This window comes from Antennarius striatus, chromosome 3 (assembly GCF_040054535.1).
Source record: "Antennarius striatus isolate MH-2024 chromosome 3, ASM4005453v1, whole genome shotgun sequence".
NCBI lineage: Eukaryota > Metazoa > Chordata > Actinopteri > Lophiiformes > Antennariidae > Antennarius > Antennarius striatus.
The window spans coordinates 14,751,298-14,769,848 of NC_090778.1; the positions used below are offsets into that span (position 1 = coordinate 14,751,298).

An 18,551-nucleotide genomic window follows, 5' to 3' on the forward strand; every position below is an offset into this window, starting at 1 on the left:
GCTTCACATTATGAGGTACTGCTTAACAACTGCAAGGGTGTGTGATTGTGCAGGACTGATCTCAGGATTAACCCTTGCCAGGCCTCCTTTTGCCCTTCACACTGTAATGCCCCCCCCCCTGCCCCCCCATACCAAGAGGAGTGAGCCGCTCTCCATGTATGAGTGCTACGTGCATGTTAGATTCATCAAAAGGTCTTTAAAATATAAATATATCAAGCCCTTTGACAGGGTAGCGATCTACCGTATGCTGTCAGAAAATACAGAATTACCACTTTATTATGAAGAACTGACTCTTGCCTGACTTCAACTGAAGCCATTATATTTCTAGTTTAGGTTTCCAAACTGCCAACATCAATACAAATCCAATATGTGAAAAAAAATTAATGAATTTCCAAGAGTATCAGTACGAGTTCTCTATGCAAGGATAAGTCACACAAGAGAGATGGGGGGCATTGATGCTACAGGCGGGGCAAATGACCGATGATTTACTTGAGTGTAATGGACTGAGGGAACATGACAAGGACAAAGGGAGAAGGGCAGAGAACGAACAGGTTTTAGCTTGATAAGCTCTGCGTTGACCTATATAACGTATAGAGATGCATCTGCCTTCCAACCTCCACTCATTGATTCTGCAGCTTCTATGAAAGTCATGATATAACCAACACGTGTGTGTGTGTATATTATATGTATAAATATACATGCATATATAGATTCACATATAGGAGATAGATAGCATGGTTTACTGATAAATGCTTTGACAGAAAATTATATTGTCCAGTCCCAGGGAACATTTTCAAATGGTTCATTTTGCTCAACCAGTTGTGCTAGATGTAACTATATTTAGGTCAAAATTATTTAAAATAAAGTCTTCAAATAAATTATGGCTGTTGATAGTTATTTTGCAAAACGGCAGTGTCTTGGATGTTTGATTAAACTTGTCATTTATTTACATAATATCCTTTGAAAATAATAAAGTATCTCTGTATCTCTATCCATCTAGTAATCCTTTCATGAACTGCTGATGCCATAAAATTGTTATGACCACAAGTTAAAGCTTTACAATTAGTTTCCTACTGAATGCGACAAAAAATAACCATAGACAGAAGCAAGGGAATGTTGAGCACTTGATCAAAAAATGACTATCAAAACCATTATGATTATTTTTCAATTTACTCTGTATTTGGTCTTCTGACTTCTAGTACAGCTCTACAGTAAATTGAAATTGCTTGACAAACAACCAAAATGTACAGTCATAAGAACTGTTCGTCAAGAATGACTCAAATACCCACACAGTCTAGAACTGGATATCACATCTCTGTCTCTTAGGGGCCAATGTCAAACCACACTGATTTATTCAACAGGAGTTAGTGTCGCTTTAACCGACTCCTCTTTATCTGTATGTCTATTGTCACATGGGTTTTAATAAAGGTTCGCAGGCGCAAGAGGACAAATGTAGCCGCATGAGGACACAAGCCAGTGTCCTTTTGTGCTGGTCCCAAGCCCGGATAAATAAAAAACCGGATCGGTTGAGGCCTGGGTTAACAACAACCGCCATCGGTGCTATTGACCTACAGGGTTCCGATGGAAATTGGCCTACTGCTGGTCGAAGAAGGAGAGGAGGAAAGTGTGTTCATAGGAAGACAAGAGAAACGCCAAGAGTGTAGGACAGAGTAGGGACGTTGAATGTTGAGACTATGACAGGAAAAGGTAGAGAGTTGGTTGACATGATGCAGAGGAGGAAGGTAGACATACTGTGTGTCCAGGAGACCAGGTGGAAAGGTAGCTCGGCTAGAAGTTTAGGAGAAGGGTTCAAGTTGTTCTATCATGGTGTAGATTGGAAGAGAAATGGAGTAGGAGTTATCTTGGAGGAGGAGTTTGTTAGGAATTTCCTGGAGGTAAAAAGAGTGTCAGATAGAGTGATGAGTCTGAAGCTAGAAATCGAAGGTGTGATGTTGAACGTTGTTAGTGGGTATGCTCCACAGGTAGGATGTGGAGAAGGAGAAATTCTGTTTGGACTTTGATGAAGTGATACAGAGCATACCTAGAAGTGAGTGAGTTGTCAATGGTGCAGACTTCAATGGACATGTTGGTGCAGGAAACAGAGGTGATGAGGAGGTGATGGGCAGGTTTGGTATCCAGGAGAGGAATGCAGAAGGACAGATGGTGGTTGACTTTGCAAAAAGCATGGAAATGTTTATAGTGAATACTTTCTTCCAGAAGAGGCAGGAACATAGGGTGACCTATAAGAGTGGAGGTAGGAGCACACAGGTAGACTACATCTTATGTAGATGGTGTAATCTGAGAATCAGTGACTGTAAAGTAGTAGTGGTAGGCAATAGTGTAGCCAAACAGCAAAGGATGGTGGTGTGTAGGATGACTCTGGTGGTGAGGAAGGACAAACACAGAGCAGAGGACGAAATGGTGGAAGCTGAAAAAGCAAGAGTGTTGCATGACTTTTAGGAAGCAGTTAAGACAGGCTCTGGGTGGTCAGGGTGGTTAGGAGGTACGTCCAGATGACTGGACAACTACAGCTAATGTGATCAGGGAGACAGGTAGGAGAGTACTTGGTGTGTCATCTGGAAGGAAAGTAGATAAGGAGACTGGGTGGTGGAATGAGGAAGTACAGGAGTATCTCTATCTCCTGTATCTCTCTGTATGCAGAGAAAGAGGTTAGCAAAGAAGGGAGATGTAGCGTAAGGTGAAGGTAAAGGTAGCAAAGGCCAAACAAGGGGCTTATGATGACTTGTATGCTAGGTTGGACAGTAAGGAGGGAGAGACTGATCTATACAGGTTGGCAAGACAGACAGATGGGAAGGATGTGCAGCAGTTTAGGGTGATTAAGGATAGGGATGGAAGTCTTGACAGGTGCCAGCAGTGTGGTGGGAAGATGGAAAGAATACTTTGAAAACTTGATGAACGTGGAAAATGAGAGCAAACAAAGACTAGAAGAGGTGACTGCTGTGGACCAGGAAGTAGCAAAGATTAGTCAGGATGAAGTGACACGGGCATTAGAGAGGATGAAGAGTGGAAAGGCAGTCGGTGTTGATGATATGTCTAGGAGAGGTGGCAGTAGAGTTTTTGACTGGGTTGTTCAACAGGATCTTAGATAATGAGAAGATGCCTGAAGAATGAAGGACAAGTGTGCTGGTGCCCATTTTTGAGAACAAGGGAGACGTGCAGAGTTGTGGCAACTACAGAGGAATAAAGCTGCTGAGCCATACAACTAAGTTATGGGAAAGAGTAGTGGAAGCTAGACTAAGGGCAGAAGTGAGCAATTGTGAGCAGCAGTATGGTTTCATGCCAAAAAAAAAAAAGTACTACAGATGCAGTATTTGCTTTGATGATGTTGATAGAGAAGTACAGAGAAGGCCAAACAGAGCTGCATTGTGTTTTTGTAGATCTGGAGAAAGCTTATGACAGGGTGCCCAGAGAAGAACTGGGGTATTGTATGAGGACATCTGTAGTGGCAGAGATGTTAGAGTGGTGCAGGACATGTATGAGGACTGCAAGACAGTGGTGAGGTGTGCTGTAGGTGTGACAGACAAGTTCAAGGTGGAGGTGGGACTGCATCATTGATCAGCTCTGAGCCCTTTCTTGTTCGCTATGGTGATGGACAGGCTGACAGGTCAGGTCAGACAGGAATCTCGATGGACTAGGATGTTTGCAGATGACATTGTGGTCTGCATGAGAGCAGGGAACAGGTGGAGGAGAAGGTAGAGAGCCGGAGGTTTGTCCTGGAAAGGAGAGGAATGAAGGTAAGCTACAGTAAGACAGAATACATGTGTGTGAATGAGAGGGACCCAAGTGGAAGAGTGAGGTTACAGGGAGAAGAGATCAAGAAGGTGGAGGATTTTAAATACTTTGGGCAGTGGTTCTTAACCATGTTGGAGGTACCGAACCCTGCCGGTTTCATATGCTCACTCACAGAACCCTTTATTATTATTATTTTTTAATTTAATACACAAGTGTATGTTTTACTGGTGTATTTAATGAATTGTGCACTAATGTCACCTTTTTCAAAGAACAAATCCAAGACAGTGCATGAACTTGCATGAAATGACCTACCTGCAAATAAGTGTGACTTCTGCCGTTGTTATTGAGAGACCAGTTCAGGTATGCGTGGCTTCACCTTAGCAAGTGCCACTCTTATGTAATTTTCACAGTAAAGTCTGTTTCTTTGATTTCCATGCAGCTTAAGGGAGTATTCCTTTATTTTTGCCAGTACGAGACTAGAGTTGCTCAACTTGACATTGCAAATCATGGAGAATGCTGACTCCCATCACCTTCCGTTATACAGTACATGTAAATTCACGTTGCATATATTCGTCCGACCACTTTTTTGCTCAACATAGTTACTATGAATTAAAATATTAAGAAAGCTATCAGATGAGGTACCATCATGACAGGCATAAATCAATTACTGAGTGTGCAAAATCCCATGTAGCACATGTAGGCTAATCGATGTAGCATGATCACCTGCAGCCAGTGATGGCTAAGGGGGACGTGTCATCACAAATTGACATGATGTGTCAAACGCACAGTGATTCGAGGATGTTCGGCAAAAACACCCGACATATCATGTCGGGTGTTTTGTCTTTACCTCCGTCTCTGCCGAATCCCTGAGACCGACTCCCCGAACCCCTAGGGTTTGATTGAACCCAGGTTAAGAACCACTGACTTATGATCAGTCCAGAGCAATCAAGAGTGTGGAAAAGAGATGAAGCGTGTACAGGCAGAATGGAATGGGTGGAGAAAAGTGTCAGGTGTGATGTGTGATATCGAGTTTCAGCTAAAATGAAAGGTGTACAAAACTGTGGTGAGAACAGCAATGTTGTTTGGTCTAGAGACAGTGTCACTGAGGAAAAGGCAGGAGGCAGAGCTGGAGGTAGCAGAGATGAAGATGCTGAGGTTCTCTTTGGGAGTGACCAGGAAGGATAGGATCCGGAATAAGTACATCAGAGGGACAGCACGTGTTAGAGGTTTTGGAGACAAAGTCAGAGGCCAGACTGAGATGGTTTAGGCATGTCCAGAGGAGAGATAGTGAATATATTGGTAGAAGGATGGACATGAAGGTAGTTGGTGTGAGAGAAGAAGATGCAGAAGACAGGGTTAGATGGAGGCAACTGATTCGCTGTGGCGACCCCTGAAGGGAAATGCCGAAAGAAAGAAGAAGAGGCCCAATATAGAGCCACCATTCACAATAAAAAAGGATGAATTTCAGATTATCTCAAACAGAATTATGGTTGTTTAGTACTGCTTATAAAACATCTTCTCCTTTCGGCTTTTCCCTTCAGGGGTCGCCACAGCGAATCAGTTGCCTTCAACTAACCCGGTCTTCTCTCAAACCAACTACCTTCATGTCCTCTTTCACTACATCCATACACCTCCTCTTTGGTCTTCCTCTAGGCCTGTCACTAGACCACTGTCTCTAGACCAAACAACATCGCTGGTCTCACCACAGTTTTGTACACCTTTCATTTTAGCTGAAACTCTTTTATCACACACATCACACCTCACACTTTTCTCCACCCCTTCCATCCTGCCTGTACACACTCCTGTTTTCTAGACTCTCCATTGCTCTGGACTGTTTACCCTAAGTACTTAAAATTCCTCCACTTACTTGATCTCTTCTCCCTGTAACCTCACTCTTCCACTTGGGTCCCTCTCATTCACACAAATGTACTCTTGTCTTACTGCGGCCAACCTTCATTCCTCTCGTTTCCAGGACAAACCTCCACATCTATAGCTTCTTCTCCAACTGTTCCCTGCTCTCACTGCAGATCACAATGTCATCTGCAAACATCATAGTCCATGGAGATTCCTGTGTGACCTCGTCTGTCAGCCTGTCCATCACCATAGCGAACAGGAAAGGTCCAGAGCTAATCCCTGATGCAGTCCCACCTCTACCTTAAACTCCTGTCACACCTACAGCACACCTCACCACCGTCTTACAGTCCTCATAGATGTTCTGCACAGCTCTAACATACTTCTCTGCCACTACAGATGTCCTCATACAATACCCCAGTTCCTCTCTGGGCAATCCGTCATAGGCTTTCTCTAGATCTACAAAAACACAATGCAGATCCGTTTGGCCTTCTCTGTACTTCTCCATCAACATCATCAAAGCAAATACCGCATCTGTAGTACTCTTTTTTTTGGCATGAAACCATACTGCTACTCACAAATGCTCACTTCTGCCCTTAGTCTAGCTTCTACTACTCTTTCCCATAACTTTGTTGTATTGCTCATCAGCTTTATTCCTCTGTAGTTGCCACAATTCTGCACATCTCCCTTGTTCTTAAAAATGGGCACCAGCACACTTCCCCATTCCTCAAGCATTTTCTCACTATCCAAGATCCTGTTGAACAACCCAGTCAGAAACTGCCACCTCTCCTAGACACTTCCAAACCACTAAAGGGAAAATCATCAGGACCGACTGCCTTTCCACTCTTCATCCTCTTCAATGCCCTCCTCACTTCATCCTGACTAACCTTTGCTACCTCCTGGTCCACAGCAGTCACCTCTTCTAGTCTTTGTTCACTCTCATTTTCCACGTTCATCAAGTTTTCAAAGTACTCTTTCCATCTTCCCATCACACTACTGGCACCTGTCAATAGACTTCCATCCCAATCCTTAATTACCCTAACCCGCTGCACGTCCTACCCATCTCCGTCTGTCTTGCCAACCTGTATAGATCAGTCTCTCCCTCCTTACTGTCCAACCTAGCATACAAGTCATCATAAGACATCATAAGCACACAAGTCATCTTAAGTGGCACACTCTAGTTAATTGAATGAATCATGCATATATGTGTGTGGGCACAGGCCCTGAACAAACACACACGCAAGGGGCCTGTACGCATGCAGGGGGAGGTAGAGTGGTGGGCAGCTCCTTCGTGGGGCGCCCCAATGAGAAACTTGTAGAGGGGGACGGCGCCTTGCTCAAGGGTGCCTTGGCAGTGCTCCAGAGGTGAACAGACACCTCCCACTGTCAGCTCACACTCCAGGTGGGTTTTTTGGGGTGGGAGTGGGAATCGAAGCGATGATCTTGGAACATTGGACGACCCCCTCTACCACTGAGTCACTGCCGCCCCCAAATAAGTCGTCATGAACAGGATTTGGTCCTGTGTGGGGAAACCCCACTGGATTTCGAGTCCAACGCTTTAACCCCTCGGCCACTGTGACTCTATGAACTTGATATATTTGATATTGTGACTTGTGTTAATGCAGACCGTTATTTTGAGGAAGCCCTGATCTGTAGGAATGTGTTGGGCTATGGGAGGTTCGCCAGACTTGGGAAAAGGGAACAAGAGATTTTCGGTTAGTTATGAGTGGGAGTTGTATCTCTGCTCAGAGTTCCAGTGTAAAGAGATGAATAAAGCTCGACAAAGCCTGTGTCTGCGAGTTCCATTTCTATACAGTTATAGTTAAATCCCGGGTTAAGACAGTATTATGTGCTTTTAATGGTTTTGTAGTAATTTGACAAGACTTTAATTTGAGTGAAATGACGTAAACTTGATATTTATTTTTCCGTGTATTTTCTTTGGAAAACCAACATAATCGAGAACGACTTAAATTCAAATTGACCCGTACCTGTGTTTTATTTTATGTGTTGTTTTTATGTCCCGTTATTGTTTCTGCTAAGTCTGAAGGAATAGTATTTAGAGGAGTAATGTCATTCAGCTTAGGAACAACCTCTCGGAACCTATTGTATTTAGATTGAGGACTACCTGTATTGTGCAAAAATTACTGGCTGGATTTGTGCATAACTTGTAAGATTATGTATGGCTAGAAAATACAATTTTACAATATGTAGTGTTGGTGGAGGACTGTGCTCCACACACACACACACACACACACACACACACACAGAGAGAGAGAGAGAGATCAATATAACCCCACAGCAGTGTTGAGTACTGGATCAAAGTCACATAATCATTTGTAATCTCTGGACATCAAATCCTGTAAAAACACAATCGGGGGTTAAAAATAAGCCTTCATCAGCTCTGTGTTCAACAGCCAACCCCTCTCTCTGCCCCTCTGAGTGCTACTAGGTCTAGTTGCTTATTAAACCATTAACTATTCAGCCTCAAAAGACAGAAGACATCCTCCATGTGCTCAATAGCTGGGTGAGCAGAACCACAAGATGAAAGTTGCCCTTCATGTCATGGATTATCAGATGAAGTCCACATGAATAAAACAGTATACTACAGTCCAGGTAAGAAGAGCTACTTTCAGGCCAATGCTTAACAGAGTTCAGCCTCCGTTTGTCTGTGACCATTATTGACCATAATGTACTTAACTAAATAGCCTAAACAAACCCTAGTGTCTCCACATGGAAAAATACATTGCTACTCATGACCACTGGGCATCAAGTACACCGCATGTTTAACCAAGGTTAAATATGCTGGTATGTATAGATTTACAAGTAAGCAAGCAAATAAATTAATGAAAGAAAAATGAAGTAATCACGGGATTCCTTGTATCGTTTTTCATCCATGCCAAAAATAAAATCAGTCTTTCGCTGGCTTTTAAATCTCTTCCCATCTCCGTAGCTCATCTTTTGATGAGAAGAATTTTCCAAAGTTTGTTTATTTCAATAGAAGAGACAGAATTTATGGGTCCTCTCCCAGTGTGTTTTAGAATTTGAGAACTTGAAGTTGTGGAATCAAAAAGTGATTGTGCACAGGACAAGCCCAGACACAGGACCCAGGTACAGTACATAGCCTTCAGCATTGTTACAGTGAAGATGTGCATGATGTCACACTCAACTGAGGACAAAGCCCATTGGTTTCTCCCAGACAGGGAGGTGTAGTGGGTGGGGGTGGCAGTTGTGGTGGTGGTGGTGGTGGTGGTGGGGAGGGTCTGTCAGTGAAAAGCAAGGACACGGAGAGAAGAAATGTTGACTTTAAACAGATTTGTTGCAGTACACTGTACATGTGTGTGTGATTGAGTGCAGAATAATTGTCTTCACATTCATATGAGGCAAGCAGGTCGATTTCTTCCACATGCATATACGTACTGTGTACTCTATGGGTGATGCGGACTGAGGGCCAGTGCAGACATGTGCCTCAGGTGTACGTCAAAGCCATCATGCCCTGCTGGCCATGACAATCGGAGGTAATGGCAGTTCGAACACACAACATATTTGAATGCACTGTAACCAAATGCAATGCAGAGATTCCACACACCAGCTGCAATAAGTGATGTAATTTCCTTGGAGGGATCATCATTACTCCAATCGTTCAGCTGCAGTATTAATTGCAGTGCAACTTTAACATGTATAATGTCAAAACATTTGCAATATTTTCTATCACCATTTTCTAACCACCGCAGATTTCACGCACGCATTCATGCACATAAAGAAAGATTGAAGAAAGCAGACAAAGCAGGGAACGCCCCCTACACCAAGATACTGTCAGGTCATCAGCTTATTTAAAACTGGATTCCACTCATTATTTGCTCATATTTACAGATTAATCACGGAAACTTATGTTAGCGAAGACTTAGACGTTCACAACGCAAATATCCAACAGCTACCATTCAGAAATAACCAAATTATTCCCCAACCTTTGTTCAATTCCCATACATGGCAATCATTAAGGCTCACACAAAGCAGAAGATTAAAGATATGGGTAGCAAACAAAAGACAGGCTTTGGAAGCCCACTCACCTAATATGAAAGGTGGACTCAAGAAGAAGAACCGACTGGCAGCCTGAATTGACGTGTCCCTGTCGTCTGGGAGTTCTGGCCTGTTTGCTTTACCCCTGCCTTGTTGACTGCTGCGTCGTCGGATTCCTGATTGCTAACGTAAAACGTTTAGCATTAAAGAACGATAAGCTAGCAACGTTTTTGTTGGATGTCTGGTAGCTAACTAGTTGGACAGCTTCAGGCTCTTCCCCCCCACTCTGTCGTGCCACATTTCTCGCTAGCTGGCTGACCACGTCTCTGCTTGTCTTTGCTTTTTTTGTGCTCGCAGCTGTTTTCGTTGTTCCAACCTTTGCTTGGAATTCCTCCTCTGTCCCTTTAAACGACGTTTCCGGGGCTTTGCTGCTTTATATATACATGAGGCGGGACTTGTGTCCAGCTGAGCTCCTGTCATTTAACCGATTGGGTACTTTTGTTTACTGCAACCAATCAGAGCTCAGAGATTACGCCTTTCTGGAAAGTGATGCAGATTTATTCAGCAGTCGTGCTTTATGATTGGACAATGGGTTAGCTAATGAACCGCCCAGTACACGTGCTTTTTCTCCCCCCTCCTTGTCAGAGCAAGGCATGGCTGGCAGATACTGTATTCTGGAACTACGGCCGTAGAGATATGAGGAGGACAAAAAAAACCCCGACAAACTATGCAGCATGAGCCGATAAGAAGTAAAATTTATTAGTTGTACCACATCGACATAATTTTGATAAAACTGCTTTCGTTTTGGCACAATGATTACATGTCAAATGCATACATGCTAATTTAATCTAATCTTCCATTGCAGAATCCGTCACACACAGAAGCAAAGCTAAGAATAGATCAACCACACGCTGTATTCCCATACTGCCTTGCAGTTCCACTAAGCTCCACACCCATCTATCCAGGCTACACTGCAGCCTCATTATACTTTGCAGTGAAGAGGAGGCCTATACAGATAAAGGGTATTGCATCTTTTGCCCTTGGTTGTTCATCCATCCATCTTTGTACTGATGATGCTCCCCTTTAGCAAAACGATCGTTTGACAAAGTAATGGTGATCGCAAAATCACATTCTCTTCTTTAAAAATTTGCTAGTCTGCATTATTAAAAATCAAATAATTCAGGTTTAAGTCGCTTCAAGCGCATGATTAATTTTAAGCAGACATCTCATGTAAACAAAACTGTATCGGAGATTCCAAAAATAATCAGTGGTTTTCATCATTTTGCAATCTTAGATCAGGCATATGAACATGTCCTTCCACCCCATGTCCATTGGAATGTCCCAATCTATGAGCAACACTAATTTGATATCTTAGTATATGTTAAATTTGAATACTGAGAATAAGTGCACCTTATACTTTACTGACACTTCCACACCATTTCTCCGTTCCATAAAGAATTAGAAAACAGACTAAGCTTTCCTTCATTGAGAACTGAATCCTTAAAGGACATCGTAGTAAGTACAACAAATATAAGACACGTTTGACCACAACATATATTATTTATTTCATACCATATTTTCAAAAGGGAAATATAGGCTCTTTCATGAATACATTCAAAATTATGAAGTACACTACTATAAAAGGTCTTAGAAAGAAAAAACACTGCTAATCATGTTTTTAATTAGAAAAACGTATTTTCCTATCCACTTTGTTCTTTGAAAATATATACAGCACTGTACCTCATTCGACTGATGTCTCATTAATCGAGTGACTTGTGCCTCCTGCTGTTTATTTCCAGAATAGCCACACTGTCTACAGACTAGGTGCTGAAAGTGCTACACTGATCTTACACAGATCATAATCAAAAATATCAAATACAGGCACAGCTATAAATACTATGGTATTATTTTTATTTAATGTTTATATATCCAAATACAGTTGGTAATATGTCTGCATTCAATTTCCAATGTACACCCTCAAACTCATGATCTGCTAATAGCTGGGTGTGAAGTTGTATGTAAAAACATGGTATTAAAGCTCAGTTGCTTTATGCAAAGTAAACCATTCTCAGACACACTCAGTTTTAAGTGATGTCAGAATTTGTCATCTGTTCAGTCACTTTTGCTTTCACCGATTCTTCTTTCCCACGTTCCCTCTTCCTCTTCTGTCTGCTCTTCTGCCCTTCCTCTTGTCGAAACTGGTGCCTGTACACAAAACACAAAAGTCATATTTGTGTGCAAAGACCAGTTAAGTTAATCTGCTCGACTGAACAGTTTGTTCCTTTTCAATATTTAGCCAAGTATAACAGATGAAAATGTGTCTTTAAGGCAACCCCTTGGCTCATTCACAAGTGAAATACTATATCTATATACTATATATGTCTATAAAGTGATTCAGTAATTACATGTAGACAATTTTACAGCTTTACTAATAATAATCATCAGCAAACAAATTACTGTGCTAATGCCATGCCAAGTCAAACCTGCAGAGTACAGATGATAAATGTGTTTTAAATGGCTATCATATTTGAGTGCATCTCTTTTAAAAATGTATGCATTGTTTAAAAAATGTGTGAATTAAATATCATTTTCCAGAGTATCCATGTGCACTGGTATTCACTGAAATGGCTGACAGATACAGTGTTCCCACAGCATTTGTTCAGGTTTTCCAATCACTTCAGTGGCCACAGGTGTATAAGATCCAGCACCAAGGTGTGTAGATTACTTCTACAGACATTTGTGAAAGATTGGGTCGCTGTCAGGAGTTCAGTGAATAACAGTGTGGTAAAGTCATAGGATGTGCAATACGTCCATCCATGAAATTTGTCACTACTGAATATTATCTGTTAGTAGTACTATAACAATGTGGAAGTGATTGGGAACAACAGTAACTTAACTACAAAGAGGGAGACCACATAATATCACAGAGCGGGGTCAGGAGATGCTGAAACTTGTAGGGTCACCGACTTTCTGTGGAGTCAATAGCTCCAGATGTCCAAACTTCATGTCATCTTCAGATTAGCTCAAGAAAAGTGTGTAGAGAGCTTCATGGGATGGTTTGTGAAGCCTTTCATCACCAAACTCAATGCAAAGCGTCAGGTGCAGTGGTGTAAAGCATATCTCTTCTGGACTCGAGAGCATTGTAAACGTGTTCTTTCATGAATCACACATCTCCACTTGGCAATCTGATGGACAGGTCTGGGTTTAGCGGATGTCAGGAGAAAAGTACTTCTCTGACTGCATTGGGCCAAGTCTAAATTTGTTGAGTCAGTCAGTCAGGAGGACTCTTGTGAGGGGGCGTTGAGCCAACCAGATGAGCCTGTTTTTTCCAGCGCTGGGGGTCTTGTGCCAGCTGCTCTGAATCCTCCACAGCGACACACTGTTGTCGGAAGTTGCCTGCAATGACGTAGAGCCATCGGGTGCGGGGCTTGCAGTGGGGTTTCCAGCCTGCCAGCCTAAAAGGCCATGTTTCCGAGCCGTAGAGCAGGATGGAAAGCAGGGCAGAGTTGTAAGTTCGGAGCTTCGTCTTGCGAGAGATGGTCTGATGCCTCCAGAGTGCCTTCCAAAGAGAATACAGAGCTGATGCTGACAGAGCTCTTCTGTGTACAATCTCTGGTTTAAGGTTCCCATTGTCTGTCAATATGGACCCCAGATACATAAAGCTCTTGACAGGCTCTACAATGTCATTACCGAGCTGCAAGGGAGATGGATCCAGTCCGTCACCGACATGCATGAACTAGGTTTTAATCCAGCTCACTTTGAAGGCTGAGCTTCTCTGCCTCTTTGCTGTACGTCTCTCAGCTGGCTGTAGGATGTGCTGAGCAGGATGGTGTCGTCAGCATACTCCAGGTCAGTCAAGTGGTAGTTGCCGAGGGACAAAAATTTGGTGAAGGGGGGGATTATCTTTTAACCCTAACTTCCAGTAGAACTAAGGGTTAGGGTTGTAATCTAGGGTTAGTGCTTTAGCAGACTAAGACAATTTGGGCTATTTCATCCTTCAACATCATGGGAACACTTTCGAGCTGGTCTCTTAGTGTTCCTACGTGACTGCACACCAGTATACAAAACAAGGTCCATGAATGAGAGTTGGTTGTTAAAAGAACTTGACTGACCTGACTTCAACCAAACAGAACACCTTTAGGATGAATTATTATGGAGACTCCAACCCAATTCCTTCTCGTCCAACGTCAGTGTCGGACTTCACAAATGACAATACGTACTTCACAAATGCCTTTCTGGAAGAATAGTCAAACATTCCCCTAAACAAACTCCTGAACTCTGTGGAAAGCATCCTAGAAGAGTTGAAGCTGTATTGGCTGCAAAGGGTGAACCGACATTGCTTTAAATCAGAAGGTTTAAAAATGGGTTGCCACTTAACTTCATGATTCTGAAGGCAGGCAAGCGATCGTGTATAACAAGACATTAGGGACATAAATTGACTTGTGCATGCAAAATTTTGTGGTGCAGGTTGGGTTTGCAACACTCCTGGGATATTGCATCAGGTGTTTTGAAGGGTGCTGTCTTCTCACCTGGACTGCCAGCGACGGCCACTGTTCCAGACTCTACCAAAGGAAGGAAGCCAATTTGCATCTGTATGCGAGCTGTGATCAAAGTTGGCTCCCACTCTGCTAGGTGGAAGCTTCCTCAACTTTTCTTGTTCCTCTGGTAAAAAAATAAATGAGACAATTGAAATTATACTCATTCTTTGTGAGACTTTTTAAATATTTTTTCAAATAAATATTATTATTTTGATGCTATTAAGATTGATTTACAGGTGATTTTTCAGTACACAGGCTAAGAAATTTGTCTACATGATTCTTACTCTGTCTGAGAAAGTCTTGGAGTGAAGGGCCGATCTCTGGATGTGCTGTAGCTCCAGATGACCCCTCTATAGGATCAACCTGGAGCCAAGGAGGGATGGCACCTGTGACACACATGGGATAATTGGTCTTCATTGATCACACGGTAAATACTGTATAAATGTTTACAAAACAAGATCACAGATACTACTGCTCTTTCTGCAGGGACTTCAAATGGTATTTTTGACAGTACCTGTATGAACATTTCCACTGTTTGACGAGTCCTGTAACAGATAAAATATCTGATCAAGCCTGGTGAACAACCTTGTGTTGGAAATTAGAATATAATTATTGAAAACCTTAAATGCTTTCTGTGCGAGTTATTTATTTACCTGATAACCTATGAAAGTCAGGCATTGTCCTTCTGCAGCCCAAGAGGCATCAACCACTGATTCTAAGAAGCCATTATTTACCAGATGATCTGGTCCCGGAGGCATAAACTGAGACCTGTTCCCAACACAACATGAACCCAAAAACAAGTTAAATTTCAAATGTTACTGACAACCAGCTGCAAAAGTAGGAGAAGTTACAGGTGGATATAATATTACCTGACTGCATCCTTTGCAGACATGTCTGTGCTGTTGGGTTCATTGAACAACTCCAGCTCTGCATCACGCTGATATTGATTCAGGAAAAGCCAACAAGGGTTCATAGTGGAAGTCTGAGCTCAAATTGTACTTTACCTTAGCTTCACATGCTGTTTAACCCTAAATGTTACAATAAACCTGTTTTCAAGTTTCAGTTTTGTCCTTTGTAAATTTTAGCCAGTTTGGAACTTAAATTATTTTTAAAATTTCTCCTTGAATTTATGAAACACCACAGCCACCAAAATTCAAACCTGTTACAGATTAACAGGATGTATTACCTACTTTGGCTCTTATGGTCATGTAGTTATAAAAAGGTGGCACTTGTCAGATTTCATCTTACATGTAAACTTGTGAAAAACAAGTTGCAATGATGGATACTGCCACTGAATCCTTGGAAAACAAACCTCTAGAACAGACTGAAGGACCTCTTCACGATGCTTCTCCTGAGCACGGATGACATCAGCTTGCTGCAGCCGTTAAAAAAATCACAAGTCAGTCATCAGTAAATTTCAAGTTTGAAAAACTCGTTAAGATACATTTTAGTAATGCTTGCAACATGAATACTAGCTCTAGCTAATTTCAGTCTATATACGCTAGTACTGGCTGATATATTTAAACTTTTAACTAGTAAAGGGTTGCTATGGGATTTGTTGTTTCTTTTGACATTCAAAGAGCTGGTCGGTGCAATAAGAAGGACAACATTTCTAATAAAAGATTTGGTTCATGCCAAACTCTGATGACAGTGATTTTGTGTTTTGTGATACAGATCAAATACTAAGACACTAAACTAAGATTGTAATGCAACATCAATGTGATAGTTTTGTGTCAATATTATATAATACATAGCATTTTATAACAGTCTTACATGTATATTTGAGTTGAACATTACTTTTAAAGTGCAACTATAATTGTCATCAAGACCATTTTTATGTTACCTGTTTAATAAATTCATCCTCCTTCTCCACAAACGATTCCAGTGCTTTTGCCACATCAGTTTTAAACCTAAACAAACAGATGCAATGATTGTTTGCATAGAATTGCTTTCCACACAAATCATTTTTATGTAAGCCTTGGGCTCACCAGGCCTACCTTTCATTTTCTTCCTCTGTGATGATGACCTTGTTCCTCAACTTGGGATCAGCCTTATTGTCCCACCAGAATTTGTGAGTATTCTTCCTGTGTTCTGGCCTGAAATCAGGTACTCATTAAATACCAAACCCATAAATAACCAGAAGCAGTTATTCTGCATACAGTATATAGAGGAAGAGATATAACAATGTCGTTAAAAATACTGATATTTAGCAAATATCCTTAACTTGAGCAATATAAAACTTAAGTGATGTTTACGCACAAAACATTTTGTCAATAACACAAAAAAAGTTTCTGGTGCAGAAATACAGCCTACATAATATCCAAAGCATACTGGTACTACCTGCATTCAGTAGCAGTCAGTATTACACAATATTCTGCATATTACCCTTTTACACTAGAAAAATGAAAGATGCTTATGCTTTTCTAAATGAAAGGAATCTTTGATTTTTAATTTTTATTGGCCGGTCTCAAATTGCCTGTAGGAGTGAGTGTGTGTGTGCGTGTTTGTATGTGGCTCCTTGGTGCACTGGCGTCGTGCCCAGTGTGTCCCTCGCCTCACGCCCTATGTGAGCTGGGATAGGCTCCAGCTCCCCGTGACCCACTACGGCGGATATAGCGGCAGTACATGAAAATGAATGAATGAATGAATGGGACACATATGCTATCACTCCCACAAAAACTACTGCAACTATTCCCTTTGCTTAAGACACTGATTACAGTCTGTAGTGTTGTAAAAGGAACAGTTTATGGTTGCAGTTTGTAGATGTGCAACTGAGCATCAGTGTAAACAAAATAAGCCCAACAAAAGTAGATAAAATAAAACTTACGTGGCCATGTGTTCTAACAAGCCTCCATGCATGACAGCCATGTTGCCATCGGTAACATGTCTTGCAATTTCAAGCCCACAGCAGTAGCACCAGAATGTCTGCTTGTGCTGGGTGCAGTCAAACTTTTCTACTTGGGGTTTTTTAAGTGTTCGGCGAGCCTCCTTCACCTAGGAAACCGTGCCGGAAACACAACACATTAATATTACAATCTTTTAAACATTGTTTAGACTATTTTAGAGACTGACTGAACTCAGAAGAATATTTTATGTGATTCAACTTTTAACATCTTTAGATACATTTCGTGGAACATATATATATATACACAGTGTATATATATATATATAAAATCTTTTGATAATTACTAGTTGTAGAATAAAACCAATAATCTCGATAAAAGTAAAAGCAAACATATTTTTAACAATGGATAATTATTCTGTTTTCGTTAACTTGACCGTCGCCGTTTCATTTCCGGCAGTCAATTTCGCACATATTAATGTCTCAGCAGGCCAAAAGAAATATTTCGAGGTCTAATAATTCATTTTACCGAATAAAACCACCGTAAAATCATGTCAGCGTCAGTCATTTTAGCTTTTAGCTACTAGGCTAAACCTGAACCCTAAATTAATTTAAGCTTAATAGAATAAAAGCAATGTGAAACCATCGTGAAAAATCAGATGAATTATCCACTCACCTTTTCCAAAAATTTAGAAAGGACCACTCTGAGTCTGCTTTGGTGAGTTTTTCCAAAGATATGTCCCTTCCCAGTGAATGACGTCTGCCTGCATATGGAACAGTAATAAGCACCCATTTAGGCAGAGGGTAGCAACTGAAAGATATGTTACAACCGAGATGACATAAAACCCGTGACAGAAACAAATATATCCATTTCTATTTAGCCCCACAAGTATCTACTCGACTGAAACCTTAAGAGCACTGCGGGTAAACTGCTACAGGAAGCTTGCCGTACACATATATGTCCCCCTGGGAACAAGAGCAGCGGCGGCCTGATCGATCAATCCATCAATCACTCAATTAATCAATCCATCAATGAAGTGCCGTTCCGTTAGTTAAATTTCTTGTGTTCAAGCAAGAATAATGTGTCTGGTCATGTGTCCCCTAAAAATGTATCGCTAACAAAGGAAAGCAATAAGAAATCTAACCTCCATGTTGGCGGAACATAATAGTGGGACACCAGCGGAAGTACGTATTACACGCGTTATTACCTGCAGAACTGCCCCGTTATGAAAACATTATAGATGTAGCATTGATTAACAATTAATCTTTAAGTGAACAGCAGTGTCTTCAGCTGAGTATTTTCGAGCGTTTTTGGCGAGTACTGCTGCTCAAGAAATATTCAGAATTTATTAGATATGCATTAACATGATCTCTTGTCAACGCAGACCTGGCTTTCGCTTGCAAACCAGAAATCTAGTTGCGCAGACCGCAAAGCGGCTGTTAAAAACACACAGAAAATTTGCAGAAAATGAAACTTTCACAGAAATTAAAAAAAAATAATTTGAGAATGTATATGTCTTTACATTATTCTATGGAGAGATTGGAGACCA

General features: G+C 41.4%; 2 protein-coding genes across 5 annotated transcripts in view; both read right to left on the minus strand.

Moving 5' to 3' along the window:
- Positions 1–10,011, minus strand: part of atosb (atos homolog b) — a 28,330-nt gene extending 18,319 nt beyond the window's left edge. Inside the window, exon 1 of one of the 2 annotated variants that reach the window (XM_068310225.1) lies at positions 9,672–10,011. The gene's annotated coding sequence lies outside the window, so the exon portion shown is untranslated. Of the gene's footprint in view, positions 1–1,752; positions 1,889–9,671 lie in introns of those variants that run through there. The other variant, XM_068310227.1, reaches the window with a different exon arrangement.
- Positions 10,012–10,420: 409 nt separating this feature from the next.
- cenatac (centrosomal AT-AC splicing factor) lies at positions 10,421–17,941 on the minus strand. 3 transcript variants are annotated; one of them, XR_011035002.1, is made up of 13 exons: positions 17,678–17,941; positions 16,987–17,153; positions 16,157–16,255; positions 16,003–16,069; positions 15,472–15,534; positions 15,029–15,096; positions 14,813–14,927; positions 14,674–14,704; positions 14,444–14,545; positions 14,151–14,283; positions 13,312–13,856; positions 12,519–13,180; positions 11,692–11,826 (listed from the first exon to the last, which is right to left on the minus strand). XR_011035002.1 is itself a non-coding variant. In XM_068310229.1 (11 exons), the coding sequence occupies exons 1-11, from the start codon at positions 17,792–17,794 to the stop codon at positions 11,706–11,708; spliced, it is 1,083 nt and encodes a 360-aa protein (XP_068166330.1). In that variant the 5' UTR covers positions 17,795–17,941; the 3' UTR covers positions 10,427–11,705. The 3 variants fall into 3 exon arrangements, 1 of the variants encoding a protein (XP_068166330.1); XR_011035003.1 differs by lacking the exon at positions 12,519–13,180 and having other exon boundaries at positions 10,421–11,826; XM_068310229.1 differs by lacking the exons at positions 12,519–13,180; positions 13,312–13,856 and having other exon boundaries at positions 10,427–11,826.
- Between the last annotated feature and the right edge of the window lie 610 nt (positions 17,942–18,551).